Source organism: Spea bombifrons, chromosome 3 (genome assembly GCF_027358695.1).
Source record: "Spea bombifrons isolate aSpeBom1 chromosome 3, aSpeBom1.2.pri, whole genome shotgun sequence".
Lineage (NCBI taxonomy): Eukaryota > Metazoa > Chordata > Amphibia > Anura > Pelobatidae > Spea > Spea bombifrons.
This window is the reverse complement of record NC_071089.1, coordinates 63658938-63676819: the sequence shown is the minus strand read 5'-3', so window position 1 is coordinate 63676819 and position 17882 is coordinate 63658938. Positions and strand designations below refer to the sequence as shown.

At 40.2% G+C, this 17882-nt stretch overlaps 1 protein-coding gene across 1 annotated transcript; it reads left to right on the top strand.

Annotated features, from left to right (window-relative positions):
* Positions 1 to 242: 242 nt before the first annotated feature.
* QRSL1 (glutaminyl-tRNA amidotransferase subunit QRSL1) lies at positions 243 to 16986 on the top strand. Its single transcript, XM_053460644.1, has 11 exons — positions 243 to 332; positions 2220 to 2379; positions 3103 to 3201; positions 4419 to 4515; positions 6667 to 6843; positions 12465 to 12640; positions 12724 to 12836; positions 13226 to 13418; positions 13932 to 14049; positions 15591 to 15796; positions 16591 to 16986. The coding sequence occupies exons 1-11, from the start codon at positions 309 to 311 to the stop codon at positions 16800 to 16802; spliced, it is 1575 nt and encodes a 524-aa protein (XP_053316619.1). The 5' UTR covers positions 243 to 308; the 3' UTR covers positions 16803 to 16986.
* The last annotated feature ends 896 nt before the right edge of the window (positions 16987 to 17882 follow it).

Below are 17882 nucleotides of genomic sequence, written 5' to 3'. Positions count from 1 at the left end.
ATAATCACAAATCAATAAAAGTAAACAGTCATAGTAACAATAATTCGCTTTATAATTTCCTAATATTACGCTCCGTTTCTTGTGCTCTAACACTTTCCTCCGACAATTTCTCCTCTACGTCCTCTGTGCACTTCCGCGTTCCAAGCCTCAGTTCTCCGTCGTCCACTCGTATGGTAAGATATTCATAGCCGTCCAATCGCGTATCGTAATGTTGAGCCAACCAAGCTTTGCCAGCCAATACATGTCAGCCGCCACTACCAGCGAAGCAACGCTTTGGGCTATCTGGTGTATGTGAGGTGGTGGTGAAAATGTTGGGGGGCACCTTACGTGAGGTAAGTGTGTTGGGGGGGGGGTTAATGTATGGGTTTCAGTGGTGCTTTGTCTCGCTGGAGGACATTATTTGGAATACCCTATTGGTTACTACTTCTCATGTAATAGTGACCGTCTGTGTATGATGTGTGTGGACAATGTGCAGGACGGGGCAGACATTTCCCAGTCTCCCTTTCCCTGTCACCTCTGGATGTTCACTGTCATACTTCTAAAGTGTCCCTCTATTGGTCTCTAGATTGTAAGCTCTTGAGCAGTGCCCGCCTCACCTGTTGTTTCTGTCAATCTAATTGTTATGTTGTATACTACTTGTCATGTCCTGTCTACCCGTTGTACAGCGCTGTGGAATATGATGGTGCTATGTAAAACAATAAATAATAATGGCTTCCCTTAGGTGGATCAGTGTATCCTAGTGCTTTGCGGCCTTAAAAACATGACAAGTGTTGATAAATGAAATTTTGTAACTAAAATACTTCTTCTAAATGCCTTACTTTTTATTTACAAAAATAACTGCATAAAAGTGTTGGTAAAGCTTTGCACCATAGCCACTCATCTAATCACACGGCTCTCCCTAAAATAAAGGTGTCGGGATGTATGCACTGGGTATGTATACATCACTGTGTCATAGTAACGTGTATAGAAACAACAGAAAGCGTGTTTAAGATGAAACCACAAATAAATGCCATACCCGGTTATATCGATTGCTATCCATAGTCCACAAAGTCACATAAATAGTGTTATTGTCCCACCTCCGAACCACAACCCCTTTAAACCAAGGCATTCCTCTTTGTCCATTTCAGGTGTTTGGGGGTAAGTGACATTGGGGGTGTTTCGTACAAAGTGAGAAAAGAATGGGACTTGGGCCGGTTCGTTTGTTGTCATTATTATATGACTACTTTTCAAACTGGGCACCAGAATGACTCCCAGAGAGTTCTACCCATTGCCCAGCCTTAGATGCAGACGTTACTGCTCTAAGGATAAAGGTGTTTACTACATCCTTATATCATTGTCTGGTAGCCTCTTCTGTTCGATGACGTAAACATTTATTCAATACATTTGCAGGAGAGTTTCAGCTTCAACTCCCCTCCTTCATTATGCAATATGAAGTTACACCTCTGGTGAGCTTCTCCTTCATGAAGAGGTTGGTTGTCCAGTATAGTGCGTAGTTCAGTCAATGGGATTTCTTCTTGGCACTTCACAATCTATTAGCTCAGCCCTTCTTGCAGGGGAACCTTCCACAATCAGAAGACACTGTTGAATGCCTTTAAATAATTGTGAATCTTGATTAAGTTGTAGGCCAATAAAACAGTATTCAAAAGTTGCTTGACATTGTGAAAGCCATCTGTTAACAAATGTATTGGGAAAATCTGAACCAGAGGTAGACAACAACATTCTTCGTGGTGGACGTTTACTGGGGTCTGTGGTGGACAATTGAATGAGGTTCTATGGACCTTAACAAACCTTGCCACAGACACTGATGTCCTCGTACGGACACTCTGCCTACCCCTGGTCTAACCTTAGCTTGAAGTTCCCAACGTTTATCTTTGTTGTACAGACAATCAACATAGCAAGAAAGGCTACAAGTACATTATATCTGCCTGGCGCGCTGTAAGCATACACACATGGATCTAAACTCTTCCTGATTGTGTAATCGCATGCTGTGTGCACATGCCAGCATAGGACTTTGTATGGCATAGCAGAAATGAGCGCATACGTGTAGCATATCACTACAAGTCTATAGTAAGTGCAAATTTGTGTATACACGTGTGCTATCATTTGTAGTAATACAGTGTACGTATAAAGTTCTGTACTCACCTGCAATGGGCTCTGTCATAAACGTGTTTGTGGAGTCGTATATTTTAAACAACTAAAAATGTTTGCATCGTTTGCAGGCAGCTGCAGCTTTAAGACGTGGACAAGTGACCCCGACCGAGCTTTGTCAGAAGTGTCTTTCATTCATCAGAGAAACGTCATTTCTGAATGCTTACATAACTGTAACGGAGGAGGCCGCCTTGAAGCAAGCAGCAGAAGCAGACAAAAGATTCAGCAGAGGCGTGTTGTCTTTGTTTTATGTACATGTAGTATGTTATTGGTTCTGAAATGTGGTTATTTTATTATGATTATTTTTGTACAGGTGTATGGTCTATGTAAATAAGCAATTAGATCTTCTTTAAAGTGTCAGGGGTCACGGTGATTACACTGCTAAAAAGAAAGCAACAGTACCGATTACCAGATTTGCATTTTTTTTCCACATGCATTGCATGGCATATTCTTACACCTACCATATTCACCATAACAAAATGAATTGAGTGATTATTTCATTTTAAATATGACATATACGGTATATGTAGAGAGTACTTGATCAATTCAATATTAGCCAATTAAATCACAGCATACGCTCGATGGCATACATTTTCCAATTATCTCAATAGAACCTTATCTCAGGAGAGCAAATCACTGCAAATTGGCTTAAATGCTTAATTGGTTTCCGTGGGAATTGCCAGAGGCGAAGGTAACGAGGGACCCAAGACCTCTGCAGGTCTCTGCATGTGCCAAGGACCCAGCTGGCCATTCGGGTTCAACATTAAAATGGGCAGAATAGATGAGCTGAGTAGTTCTACATTTGTAGTTTGAGTTAGAGAAAAAAAAAAAAATCAGTGTTCATGGCCCAACCGCGATCGTTTATAGTAGTAGCTTCCTTATATGTTTGCCAAAAAATGTAGTTTATTATTAGCAGCTGTTTAAACAAATCTATGCCTTGTGTTCCAAATACAGGTCAGCCCCTGGGTCTCTTAGATGGAATCCCTGTTGCAGTAAAAGACAACTTTAGCACCAAAGGTGTTGAGACAACATGTGCATCAAGAATGCTAAAAGGTACATTTTTTTTGTTTTTTTTCTTTTTAGTTTTGCCAATTTCTTTTTCTGTCCATTTTCCACGATCCACGATATCTGTTTTTTAATGCACTTGGATATTTTCCAGGAAATACTCAGAAATAAAACTTAGCATGAAATGATTTTCAACGCTATGTGCAATTTATTCTTCAGATGTGACTAAAGATAACGATCCAAAAAAGCGTAGAGCTGGATTTTACATCCGCTTTCTTTATACTTTTGCAAAGGATGGTATACCTATGGTGCTTTATGCGGATCTGCTCCAATGGTGGTATTGGTAAGAATGAGAACTAGCAGCTCGAAGAAGTGTGCCCTCAACGTGTGATAGAATAGAAGTCATAAAAATATAAAATACTTTAATACATATATAAAAAAAATCATCAAATGTTTTGGTAAAATAATAGGTGATAATCTGAGTGTGTGAGGGGATTATTGTCCAATGACAATAAGGGCAAGTGTTGTGCACCTGACGCGTTTCGCCGTGACAGCTTCCTTAGAGCCCACTATCAGATGACAATTGTTTCACGTGTGGATTTGAATTGGGAAAGTGTGTGAAGATGAGTAACAGATGAGAAATTGATTGGAAAGAAGAGGTAAGAAAGATTGCAGCTCCTTGGAAACCACGCCACATACTGTGAGAAATTGGTGATAAATGGATGTGTACGTTATAAGTGTTATCACTTATAACATACTTTATTATGTAACAAGAAGCATCTGATCAACCACATTTTCCTGATTCCGAGCCGGCAAAACGCATTGCGTGCACAACTTTCCTTTATTGTCATTGCACAACACACTAAAATGATGTCTTTTCTGTTTACTCTGTCTTCACACCAATATATTACTTTTGTATTACATCTGTTAAATATACTTTGTGTGACTTTTTGTGTTGAATTTATACAATTTTATTTGTGAAATTACTACCCATTGTTTTCAAAGAAACTTGATTCGCCAGATCGTTGTTACGGGTGTTAAATGGACGGTGATTTGTATTCTGTGGATCGTACACTTGCACTGCTATAGCGCGTTTATACGGAAAATCCAACATTATGCTAAAATGGGCGATAGGGGCATGCCATTCCCTTTTCGCATATGACCGTTATTTCTAGACCTCTTCTAGATGTTGGCTTCTCTTAATAGGTTAAAAAAAAGATCCATACTGGATGTTTAACCCTTATAAACACCCTTTCCCCCCCAAGGTTACATCCCTCCGTATAATGCTACAGTTGTTCAGAAACTTTATGATCAAGGAGTTGTGCTTATGGGAAAAACCAATCTTGATGAGTTCGCGATGGGGTAAGTAATGCATCTTTATAATTTGGAGATTTCCGGGGAACGGAAAGTAGTGTGTAGTTTTTTTTTTAATTATTATTTAACATTGGTTATTGTCTTGTTTTTCAACTTTTTTTTTAACTCATTATTTTTTTAGAATTTATTTGGCTATTATTTATATAATTATTTTTTACATATGTATTTATATTTAATTATTCATGAACTGTTTCTATTTTAAGCTATTTATTAACCATAATTTATTCTACACAACAATGGAGTTTTCTTTCAAATCATGATTTTCAGCTTTTAATTTATGAATTATCTATCAATTTATGAATACCGTACATTTGATGGTAATTGTAGAATTTTGGTCCAGCGCCTCACATTCTAGTTGGTGTTGTTATTGATTTATCACAGATTCTGTGTTTTATTTGGAGTGAGAGTGGACTGGCCAGTCCTGCACTAGTGTGGGTACAGCGGCCAGTCTTTCTATGTAGTATCCCCCCCCTTTTGCCCTAGGGTTTAACCCTTTAGGGTACTCCATCTGAACTAATTGACTTCGTGTGTAAGGTAACTACAGATTGGAAAAGCAGGTAAGGGGTTGTGATTTCCTAATTTGCTTTTTGCTTTGTTAAGACCAAACCTGTCTTGCTCTGTAGCCAGAAAAAAACTTCCAATTACTTTATTAATTACTTCATTACCTTTATGATAGGGAAACTCTTACCGTAAACCTAATGTATGCAGTGAACAGCACATTATATGTGTATGTGTCATGTATATGTCAAATACATCCAAATACAAATGTTGGCTGGGGTATTAGATACCCTAGACAGATTCAATTCCTTTATCATATTTTTCAGGGACTTCTACAGTATTTTGCTGTTTAATTATAAGATATGGTATGTTATCCACCATTATGTTTGCCATGTTTTGTTTATTTTTCTGTGTTGGGGGAGATACGTAAGTAATGTGTTAATGCATGAATAAATAATAATTTGGCTTGGTGCTCGCTGTTCTTTCATGGGGAATTTTAATGAGATACTGCTTGTATCATGTCTCAGGACCGCTGGGATCTGCAGACCTCAGAACTAAATGAAGCCTATCTTGTTCCTCTTAAAAAAATAAACAAACAGCAAAAAGAGAGAGATGTCAATATTTTATAAGACTCATTGTGCTTCGATACGTATGGGGTACTTCTGCACATAAACGTTATATACAACCGTATGGACAAGGATTGTGCTTTCTCAAGAAAGCATTTACAAACTTAAAGCTGGTCATTCCCGTGACACATCATTAGACTGATATTTATAGTTTACAGCATCATCCACCTCTAATTATACTTTTTTAAATATGTAAATTTTTTGAAAGCAAATAAGGGCAGTTATTCAGCTAAAGAAGTTAAAATCATCAAATGATGAATTATTGAATATAAAAGGGACACCCAGCACTTTAATACATATAATAGCTGAATGGCCCCTTTAGGGTTCCCTCGTGTACACCTTGTAAATGCGTGGGGGGATTCTCCCCATATACATTTACTTCTTTCCCTACCCCATCAGCTATTTAATTATTATGGAACAGAAGCCCTGTACAACAGTACAGAGCTGGTATGCCTTGTCATAGTATAAATTTAGGATGCTGTTCCAGCTACTGTGCTGCGTTTGACATTTTGTAGCTAAATGCATTAGAAACATACATTCTAGTTGACTTCACATATCGAGCCCAGAAATAAATCTAAGGGGCACTTCAGCCTTCGTAGTGCATTTAAGCCTTCTTTAATGCATTTTATTGCTGTGCAGTCCCTTTAAATTTTCATGGTGTCCCCCTTGCAAACACATGAGGAGACTCCGGAGAATCCCCCCCATATGCACTTAAATCCCCCCCCCAGCTATTTTCCATGCAGGAGATGTGTTTGGCCAATCAGATCTCCATGCAGCTTATATAATTGTAACCAGTCAGCTCCAGCACTGGCTGGACAAGCGTTGTGGGTGGAGTGCTTAAAGCAGCCAATCAGTTACATGAATAGTTGGTCCACCTTTGTGCTTAATCGTTGAATGTAAACATGTCTTTCTATGAAAACCATGAAAACCAAAGCAAAACACAACCACAAATATATTTTACATGGAAATCGTTTGTAATATGTTAAGAAGCCTTATTTTATTTATTAATGTTTAGATCTGGAAGTACCGACAGTATATTTGGGCCAGTCAAGAACCCATGGAGTTACTCGAAGAGTTACCAAGAGAGGAGAGCCGTAGGTTGTGACATTTCCGATGAAGAATCTGACTGGGTAATAACCGGAGGCAGTTCTGGTGGAAGCGCTGCTGCTGTGTCAGCCGGGACCTGCTATGTGTGAGTAACGAATCTCTAACCGCACACTAGAACTATCGCTGGGAGTACAATTACAGCAACATCATTTCTTTGAAACATGTATCAAGTCATGTGCAGGCTCCAGTGATTCATGGTGAAATCATAATTATATTCTGAAAGCACGAAGAGGCAGCTTTCCCATTTCTAAAATGACTGCCCGTAGCCATTCTCCACTGACGTCCCAGTCTTGGTAGTCTCTATAAATTGTTTACATACAGCTGACATTGACAAGAATAATGCATTCTAAACAACTGATTAAACTAGTATGACATAGAATGTGAGAGCTGATAAGAACTATTCAGCTCATCTGATTTGCCCGTTTTTCCTGATGTAAGGACATGAGTCAGTCCTTGGTCTTGTCTTAAATTAAGGATAACTTTATACCTATGCCTGTCTTATTTTACATTTTCTCACTGTATTAACCTCTACCACTTCTGCTGAAAGGCTGTTCAGTTATCTACCACCCATTACATCATTACATTACATTTAAACCTCTGACCCTCTAGTTTTAGACTATGACATTTTATTCTACCCTTTTCTCCTCCTTTGGAATAAGTTTTTGGCCTTTAATTTGTTTAATCCCATTATGTGTTAAAATCACCTCTCCTCTCTCTTCTTGTCACCCTCTTACCTTCTCTTACCTTGCCTCGGTGGAGGCAGCAGGGAATCCTTGTGTAGTCTGCTGCCCAGACACGGAGCTCTGCGACATGTAGTAGAGCCCTGCGCGGGACTGCGCAGGCTCCCGCTGATTTTTTGCCCAATCCCGCCCGCTCCCACAATGTGGGTGTTCCGCTCCCGCCACATTTGTGGCCAATCCTGCCCGCTCCCGCCACATTTGTGGCCAATCAAGCCCACCTCCTTACCTGAACTGCAGATTTCTCGCGCAGTCCCGCAAGGCTACCCTCGAGCTGCTCCCTCACAGCGTCTCTTCTCTTGCTCCGCCCAGGAACAAGGCGGAGTCACAGGAAGTGACGTCACATCACGTGACTCCATTTTGTTCCTGGGCGGAGCAAGACAGGAGACACTGTAAGGGAACAGCGAGAAGGCAGCCTTGTGGGACTGCGTGGGATTACCGGGACCCGCAGGTACAGTGCCTGAGCGCCCGCTCCCGCCTGGAACACCAGCAAGACCGCCTGCGCCCGCAAGTTTTTTGGCGTGACCCGCCTCCCAATGCAGTCCTCTAACGTGTAGCTCAGCCGCATCAAAGATGGCGACCGGCAAAACCAGCGGCTCACTGCGCATGTGCGAGCCGAGAAAGTAACATGCTCCTTATTTATTTTTTCTACAAGACCGATTTAAGGCTGTCCTCCGGTTGTCTGTCAAAGAATTTATTTCTCTAGATGCTGTGGGCTTTGTATTATTGCTGGTGTATTGACCTTTTGCCTGCCCTTGACCTTGGCTTGTATTTGACCTCGCTTTTTGCCTTGCCTCTGTTGCCGGGTTTCTGGCTTGGTCCCTTGGTTCTGCACTGTGGATGCACTCCGCTAGTCTTATCCTAGCTGTATCACGTTGCACTGATATCCTCCAAGCTATACATATTGAGATCCCGTAGTCTTTCCTGGTAAATTGTGTTCCCGCAAGCCATTCACAGTTTTGGTTTCTAACAGCCTGTGCTTTGAAAGCCAGCTCTTTCATCTCCATTAAGAACCTTTTAATTGTTTTTTTGTTATTTATCATTTATTCAGATGTCATAATAAGTTTGGAGATGCAAGAGCTGTTGTTTAGGGACTATGTTGCGTCTGCAGATATCCCTTGCCTGTGTCTTCTGGTGCTCAGTGTTATTACCCCACACAGCTGTCCAAAGCTCTTCTGTCTCTTTCACAGTGTTTGTCATGGGGGTACTATGACATTTCCATTTTTTTTTTATCACAGGCATGGGATTAGTGAATGGTGGCATCACTTAAATCAGGTCACGTTGGGCACCGCCATAAGCTTCTAGAATATGTTCCTTTTTTCAGTTGTTTCAAGAATAGTTTTGTAGATGTCTCAAACGCCAATACAGTGCATACTCCTAGTGTAGATCTCATTTTTTATCTAACACAGCACTCTTTGAGTGTAGAAAATGCTTAGTATAGCTATGAGTCAAGGCTTTTCTAAATGATGTACTGGCTATACCAGGAGGAAGGTTTTGTTGGCTTTTTTTGTTTTGGAAAACTTGACTGTTCGCACCTGTTTTGATGACCATTGGACCAGACACATTGCATCATTTGGGCTTACTGTTGGGTTACAACAGACGAAGGCATGAGAGCTGCAATAAATAACTAAATAAAGTTGAGGTAGACTTGCCTTATCTGAAATGTGTTGCATAATTATAAAATATATAGCGGTATGCTGGAAAGTAAGAATACAAGGGAAACGGTGTGGTTTCTGGTAGCTAACAAAGAGAATTGCACCATGTACCGAACTTGCCAATCGTAACGGTTATCTGCAGATGCAGATAAATCATTTTATTAACTGATCCCGTGTATTTTCTGTATGTTCAGAAAGAGGAACACGCGCACACACACGTGCCGTTGGTAAGTAACTGTATTAACCACAAAGCTACAGGATGGACGTTTTTTCTTTCACCAGGGGTTTCTAATGCCTCATGTGTGCTAAGCTTTTATGGGGGTCCTCATGGCATATCTTAAACCAGAACAAAAATATAATTAAATTGCTGAATTACCATCTTCAACTGATTTCTGTGAAAACTACCCTCGATCGAAAGAGATATTCTAATGTCTAGCACTAGGGGGCATACTCTGTACAAAGTGACGCATCGTGAAGCACCCGGCAGCCATCAATGTCTGGAGTTAGACAAACCTGATAGATACCTTTTTAAGAAACGTCTCTTAATAAACAAGACTTTTTCTAGTTTTCCATTGTTTGGCTCGCGTAGAAAAAGAAATCTGATTGACGCAGCCAATCAGTGGCAGGGTTTCCATTGAAAACAATGACCGCGCTTTCCACAGATGCGCATGGGGTTCCCTGCACACGGCTTTCCTTTCCACCTGCCAAGACATAAGTATATCGCTCGCTCGAATACATTTCTTGCACGGCATTTAGAAAGGGGCAAATGCTTGTGGGGGTCCATACACTTGCAAAACAGACAACGCAAACATTTAAAGGGACCACGCAGCATTGTTGTGCATACGATGGCTGGAGTGTCCCTTTGAGAACATTGTTCTTGCCGTGATATTTGTAGCATGGGTATGTATTATCTGCGGTTAAACGAAAGTGTGAACTCAAAAGAGAAGCTAAACTGTCTTACATTATAAAATCTTAGATCTTCTTGGTCTGGAAGAAAAGTTATAACTGAAGATATGCAACAATGACGTGTGGGAAAAAAACAAAAAGTAACCTCTTTCCATGGCTTGAGTCTTAAAGGGGAACTGGTCTATAGTTTACTCTTTCTGTTTTGCGGTCCGTGTAATTGTTTCGCAGATTTTTGGTTTCAAATGAAAGAACCAAGATGTGTGGCTAAAAGTGGCAAGCTATCATATCCTGGTGTCCCTTTCTTTACCTCCTCCTTTTATAAAGGCTGTTAAATGTCGAGAATTGGTTTAACCAAGGGGGAGAAAGTCTTGCGGACAGGATATTGAGATGGGTTCTCTTAGCGGTATACAGAATCTGTAGGCTTCTAATACATGTATGTATATTGAACTACAAAATGTGATGTTTGAGGTGGGGGGATGACAGATCCACTTTAAATATACAGTTTGCATGAAGTCTTCTCCTGGAACTCAAATGCACGTATGCGAGAGACTATTCTTGAAATAGCTCCGGTTTTGCATTGATAATCTGCGCTATGTAAATATTGGAGATCAGAGTATCCGAGAGCAGGTTGCAGACAAGAGGCTGGAAAAAATGTTTGCATGTGTTTACATAAATCTGTGCTCCCTAAGAGCGGGGCAGTTATTCATTCACCGCTACAAAGACAAACAGAAATCGATCAAAAGGCATAGTCATTTAATTCCCCCCCACACTGGGTTTGAGTGCTTAAAGGGACAGTGCCCCGTACAGCCCCGCCAATAAATACTGCATATTAAAGTACTTTAATATGTATTATATATGTTCTCCTCTCTCTCTGCTGCCAATCACTGGCTGGAAAGTGCATTCATTGAAATCAATTGGAGTGCTTTGTGTGCATGTGGCTGGGAAATATTATACCAGCTATTGCTGGAGCTGCCTGGTAGCGAGTACTCTGTGTGCGCCCTGGCAAGCCAAAAACCTGGAGAAACAAAGCGCATAAGAACCATTCGGTCAATCTGATCTCACCTTAATTCAGAATAGCCTTTTGCGTATCCCATGCGTGTTTCATCACCCAGTCTGACACTGGAAATTAAAAGTTCTATTGAGGAACAGACGTCATTAGCGTTTCCATGAAGAATCTGAACTATGTGATCACTAAACAGGGACAGGTCACCCAGAATGTTATGACATACAACAGCAGCTGCCAGCTCCGCGGGTAAAGGAAGTCTATTCGAACAAAATGACATAAAACCAGGATTTTTGTAAATGCTAGCCTACATTACTATATAAATATTACAATATTTTTTTTTCTGTGGGATCTCACCTGTTAATTTACCGTATATTCCGGCGTATAAAACGACTTTTTAACCCCAAAAAATCTTCTTAAAAGTGGGGGGTCGTCTTATACGCCGGGTACTTACCAAGCCGGAGGTTCCCACGAAGCCACCAATCTCTCTAATCACTACGCGCCGGCTATTGATGCCGAGCGCAGGGATGCCTTCATGTCCCGGCGCCCGGCATCAATTGCCGGCGCGTAGTGATGAGGGAGCAGGGAAGCCCGAGGTCTGGCACTTGAGACCTCGGCTTCCCTGCTCTCTAATCACTACGCGCCGGCTATTGATGCCGGGCGCCGGGACATGACGTCACCCCTGCGCTCGGCATCAATAGCCGGCGCCTAGTGATTAGAGAGCAGGGAAGCTGAGGTCTCAAGTGCCAGACCTCGGGCTCCCACAACTGGATGGAAGAAAGAAGACAGAAGATAAGGTAAGAGATGGGGAGAAAGGGACAAAGGGGGGAGAAATATATATATATATATACTGGTGTGTGTATATATGTATATGTATATATATATATATACTGGTGTGTGTATATATGTATATGTATATATATACTGGTGTGTGTGTATATATATATATATATATATATATATATATATATATATATATATATATATATATATATATATACACATATACATGTGTGTGGTGAGGGCAGTGTATAAATGTGTATGTATGGACAGGCATATGTGTAGATATATATATATTATATATGTGTGTGTGTGTGTGTAAGGGCAGTGCATGTCAGCAAATCAACCAGCAAATCACCGGTAAGGTACATCGCTTGCCGTGATTGGCTGGTTGTTGTACGCTGGGTAGAGGGGTAGTCTTATACGGCGAGTATAGTCCAAACTCTATATTTGGACTGTAAAAGTTGGGGGTCGTCTTATACGCCCAGTCGTCTTATACGCCGGAATATACGGTATATGAAACTTCTACAGAACACTGAATAGAAAATGTTTATTTTGCCTTTTCTAGAGTCACGTAAACCAAGTGCTGACGTGTCATGTTGTTGTGTTTTTTTACGGCAACTAGGGCGATAGGATCAGATACCGGCGGTTCCACGCGAAACCCAGCTTGTCACTGTGGAGTTGTGGGCCTAAAGCCTACGTACGGGCTTGTGTCTCGCCATGGTCTCATACCTTTGGTAAACTCCATGGATGTGCCAGGAATTATAACCAGATGTGTGGATGACGCAGCAACTGTACTCGGTAATTTTCTTTTTATTATTATTATACATGCACAGTATTATTTCTGGGGGGCTCTTTGTGTAATAAAGTCCCATGTTTTCCAGGTGTGCTCGCAGGGCATGATTCACAAGATTCCACGACCGTCCAAGATCCTTTTGAGCCATTCAAATTACCTGAAGAAATAGATATGAGCAAGCTTTGCATAGGAATTCCAAAGGTATAGTTCCATTTTCTTCACAGAACGTGTGTCCCATTAATATTTGGAATTCAAATTTTTACAATGTAATTACCTGTTCCTTGGGCGACGTGTGTGTGTGTGTGTGTGTGTGTTTTAGCTTTTGAGTAAGGTGCTAAACGCATACATTAGGCTGTTTGTTATTCTCTCCCACTTATAGACATGTATACTTTATTGCACATTTAAAGCACTTCATATTTATTCTTGGCGTGTAAAGGCCAACATGCTGGCCATTGAAAGATTGTTTTATGTGTGTTTATACCAGCTAGTACTTAGGTTTTGAAATTATCACCACACAAATTAATTTATGTTTCATGAACCGTATATGCTATGAATTGAACCATACCACATTCTGTTTCTTTTTATTAAAGGAATACCACGCACCCGGGCTGTCCACAGAAATATTATCCCTTTGGTCGAAGGCAGCTGACATGTTCGAAGATGCAGGAGCCAAAATTGTTGAAGTTTCCCTACCTCACACCCCTTACTCGATTGTTTGCTATCATGTCTTGTGCACATCTGAAGTAGCATCAAACATGGCTCGGTTTGATGGTCTGGAATATGGCGAGTGGTTTCTTTTATATACTCAACCATGGATGAGCAATTAGACTCTTAGGTGGAAAAGCCCAAACTCAAATATTTTCTCACCATTGATACATGGCATAACATTTTAACACATAAATGCACTTTAATTTATCTTATCAGAACAATCTTTGGTATGGGAGAAGCTGAGAAATGCGTTTTGTGCTATTGATTCTAAGTGAACATCTCGCAATTATGTGGTCAAATAACAGACACCTGGTGACTCTGATCACACTTGGGTCAAGATGTCCCTTAATTTAGTCTCTCGGTGTGCTTGAATTGATGGTAGATATGGCAATATTCTGTATGTTAAAGGGGAAAAAAAAGCTCAGAATGTATGCTTCCTTTTTGCTGCAAAATTGACAGATATGCTAGGAATAGACGTGTCCAGCCGTCAGACCAAACTGGTGGTTGTTTTTGCATTTAAAACTATGGTCTGTCATCAGTGAAAGATGAAATCTTAGGTCTCATTTTATCTTATTTATTTTTATGAAGGCCATCGCTCGGAAGTAGATGACTCTACAGAAGCTATGTATGCAGCAACAAGGCGGGAAGGTTTCAATGATGTTGTAAGAGGAAGGATATTATCAGGAAACTTCTTTCTTCTAAAGCAGTAAGATTGCCCATGATTGATTTTATTCTGATGTAAATAAGTAACCCTGCCATGAAGCAACATGAAGATCTGATCTGTTGAGCTTAATATATTATAATTTTCCACTGTTTGCATTCATTTTTTATTGTTTATAGTTACTACAGCCAGCACATAAGTACACTGTCCCAAATTAGCAAACGCAGGTTTTACTATCATATTTGAGTAATTAGGACCTAGTTCTGGTAAAACCAAATCTTTGTCGCCAGAATGTGTTTGTGAAGTTTCTCTAGAGATCACAACTATGCCTGTCTTCCAGGCCTTCCCCTTCTTAAGGAGCATGAGAGGAAGAACTCAGAGGCTCCTGGGACGTTGTCAGCTGTGGTCATAAGAGAAGGGAATGCAAAGTAAACAGACATAAACAGATAAAGGGCAGATAACAAGGGACATAAGAAGACGATACTGCTAGCAGATACCATGCAAGGTGCCGCCAGGGGCTGTCTGCTAGCTTTATCAGATGCTGGCAGCTAACTCAAAGAAGGTTGCATATACACATTTTTTACTGAAGAAGAGGGTTTGATCAGTTTCTTGCTTATATCTTTTAAGAAATGAATTTTGTGGGAAAAACACTAGAGCATGCACTACATAATTAGCAGTTATTCATTAACGTAATGGGCATGGCTCAGAGGTGAGGTAATGTGATATATTTAGTCACCAGCAGTTTGCCGTTGATCTGTAATTGGATTGCCAGGAAGTAATAAAAATATCATCCTAGGTAAAAATCACTAACCTGGAAAAAAGCCCTCTTAGGAACAATTGGAGAGCTTTGTCAACCGTGAAACATTAATGTATTACTTAAAATTACAAAGATTTCCTGTAGATGTTGCATTCTACAAAATTACCAAGCCTACTAAAAACATTTTTATATAGAAATATGGTAAGGTTCACTCACTCATATGGCAACAAATATTAAGTGACCACCATATAGTGACTCCTGACTGCTTCTGTGTCCCTGTCTCCTTTCCCGCTGCTCCACTTCTCTTGCCTCTTCTTCTTCTTTCTTCAGCCACTTCCCCCTGCTATCTGCTCCGTTACCAGGCCGCAAAAGGATAGAGCCACGGTAACAGCCTCTTCCCAGTTCCTCCAATCGGGGACAAGAGTATGCACAGAGGCTCTGCCCTTTTGTCGAAGTGGGCGGCCAGGTTGACAGAGCATATAGCGGGGAGAAGCAGATGGAGAAAGAAAAAGAAGTGGCAAGAGAAGAAGCGGGTGGCATGAAGGGAGCGTGAGAGTGCGGGAATGAGAGTGCGGGAATGAGAGTGCAGGAATGAGAGTGCGTGAGTAGTAAACCAACAAAATAAATTCTGAGCTCTCTGCTTCGTTGTCATTTGTTTCATTGTGATCTCTCCTGTTTTAGGACATTCCTACAAATTTTAAAAAAATTGTTAAAATGTGTATGAATCAGAATGCACAAGTCTAATTGGGAGCCCATAATAGTGTCATCAGCCACTGCATCCTGCATGAGGATTAGCTGGTGTCCTTGACATCTTGAATTTGCATTTTAGGAACTATGAACGCTATTTCCTGAAGGCTCAAAAAGTGAGACGTCTGATCGCTAATGATTTTGTGAAGGTTTTCGGTTCTGGTGTCCATATGTTGCTAACTCCCACTACTCTGGGAGATGCAGCTAACTACTTGGAGTTTATCCAAGAAGATAACAGAACACGCAGTGCTCAGGAGGATGTGTTTACTCAGTGTGCTAACATGGCTGGTAGGAATTTTCTTGTACTTTGCGGTGCCATTAGTCTGTAACCTGTAATTATTTTCATAATTATGAATATATGTTTAATACACAAGTGAGTACATTCCTATCCAACAAAGACTTATCTGTGACCACCTTTGATATTTGTGTAGTACACAGATAACCATGATCTCCAACACATTTTTAAGAATTAAGAGCTGTCTCTGTGTGCTGTTTGTGGATACACATAATTTATAATTGTTAGGATGATTACAAACCTTCCATTGTATCTTCGTTTCATATTTATGTATACATCCATAACATGTGATTTTTTTTTTTATTTTTTATTTTTTTTCTTCTGTGTATCGGCTCAATTCTAGTTGATTCAGCCCTTGGCAAGCATAGTTTACCCTGAAGCAAGATTAAAAGTAGTTTGGAAACCTTTTGGGGGTTAAGGTCACATTTTTCCTTGTAGGAAACCCAGGCAGTATTTGTAGTTTTGCTATAGTATAGGCGTCTACCATATCAACAGTTTACACTTTATATAGGGAAAAATACAATTATTCAGTTAAGCATATTTTTTTACGCATTGTTTCCCCATACATATTCAATGTAGGTGGTTTTGCACAATATATTAGAAGGTTGAGATTTATTACAAGAGGTTTAATGGCAACATTTTGCTTGACACAAAATGTAGCAGAGATTCCACATTTTGCACCCCTATAATTTTGGCTGAGGTGGTGGGCACGAAATATGATTTGTTGTATTATTTTCTATCTATTGTTTAATGTTTTTTTAAATGCTCTTTTTTTTTCTCTCCCCAGGTCTTCCAGCTATAACTGTCCCTGCGAGTCTTTCTAGTAGAGGACTACCACTTGGCCTTCAGTTTATTGGACAGTCTTTCTGTGAACAGCAGCTCCTCACAGTAGCCAAGTGGTTTGAGAAAAAAATGGACTTTTCTTCCTTAGCTTTACCCAGAAATATAGAAAAAAGCAGTGTACCTTGGCAACATAGTAAATCAGTGTCTTCCTTATAGGAAAAAGTAGTTTTGAACTTGCACAAAAAAAAATGTTCCATCTGCATTTGTGCTTTTATATTATACTGCCACATGTTCAGCCCCGGTATTTTTGTGTATATATATATATATATATAATATATATTCTTTTTGGTAAAAACCCAATTGGAAAAATAAATACAATTAATAATGGCATAAAAATGTACTGGCTTATCGGTAAACCCATCTGTTGCATGGAATGTTAACGTGTACCTGCGATCCAATCATGCATATGTTAGTAGCCGATGTAAACAAAGAAAAGGCAGAAGCATTCAACATACCTAGTCTATGGATACCATAAGACTATTTGATCAAAAGATGCGTTAATCTAAATATATGGTAATGTCTCTAGAATTATTGAGATGGGTATGACATCATCCTAGTGAACTTGATGAGCACACAAAATGCAATGATTTAGGCCCCGCAATCCTTTACAGGCTACGCATGTTGGGGTGATAAATGGCACACCCAGACGGAACTGGCACATGTTCAGCCCCACTATCTTTGTTTGCTTCAGGTAGGCAGCCCATATCTAACCAAGATACTGGTAGAGCTAAATCCCTAACTAGTATTATTTCTAATAAAATGACTTTGGGTTCCCTCTTCTTCCTATGGGAAACCATAAAATGTTGTGTGAAAAACCATCATTGATGAACTCTAATGTCCGAAATGGAAGTATCGCATCCACCACATCCTAAGCCTTAGTTTTGCGCCGCTATTTATATTTGCTAAGGTTGCCTGTACACATCGGTATGGTCAAAGCCCTATTCAAACACTGTGAAGTGGAAGAGTATTTGGGGTTCTCCTTCATTAGGGCTTCTGATGGTAATGAACACAGGAAAATTACTTGCGCTCTTTACCAGACCTACAATATGGAATAATTCAGCTACAGTCTTCAAACAATGATCAGCATCCCATAACGTCCTCTCGTTGGAGATATCCGAGAGCTTTATGTAGGAGCAGACTAAACCACTTGGGTAGAAACTAAGGTTATGTTGTTGCTGGGGTTCACACAGAAGACCATTAGGAGCTGGTGAACCTCACATGAAGCAAGAGTCTTGA

Bases quoted from the DNA above. Each gene is read 5' to 3' on its own strand.
- QRSL1 (XM_053460644.1), top strand. From the start codon at position 309: ATGTTGGGGGGCACCTTACGTGAG. The intron at 4,516-6,666 runs GTAAGTAATGCA...ATTAATGTTTAG, and splicing joins CTTGATGAGTTCGCGATGGG to ATCTGGAAGTACCGACAGTA. The intron at 13,419-13,931 runs GCGAGTGGTTTC...ATTTTTATGAAG, and splicing joins GTTTGATGGTCTGGAATATG to GCCATCGCTCGGAAGTAGAT.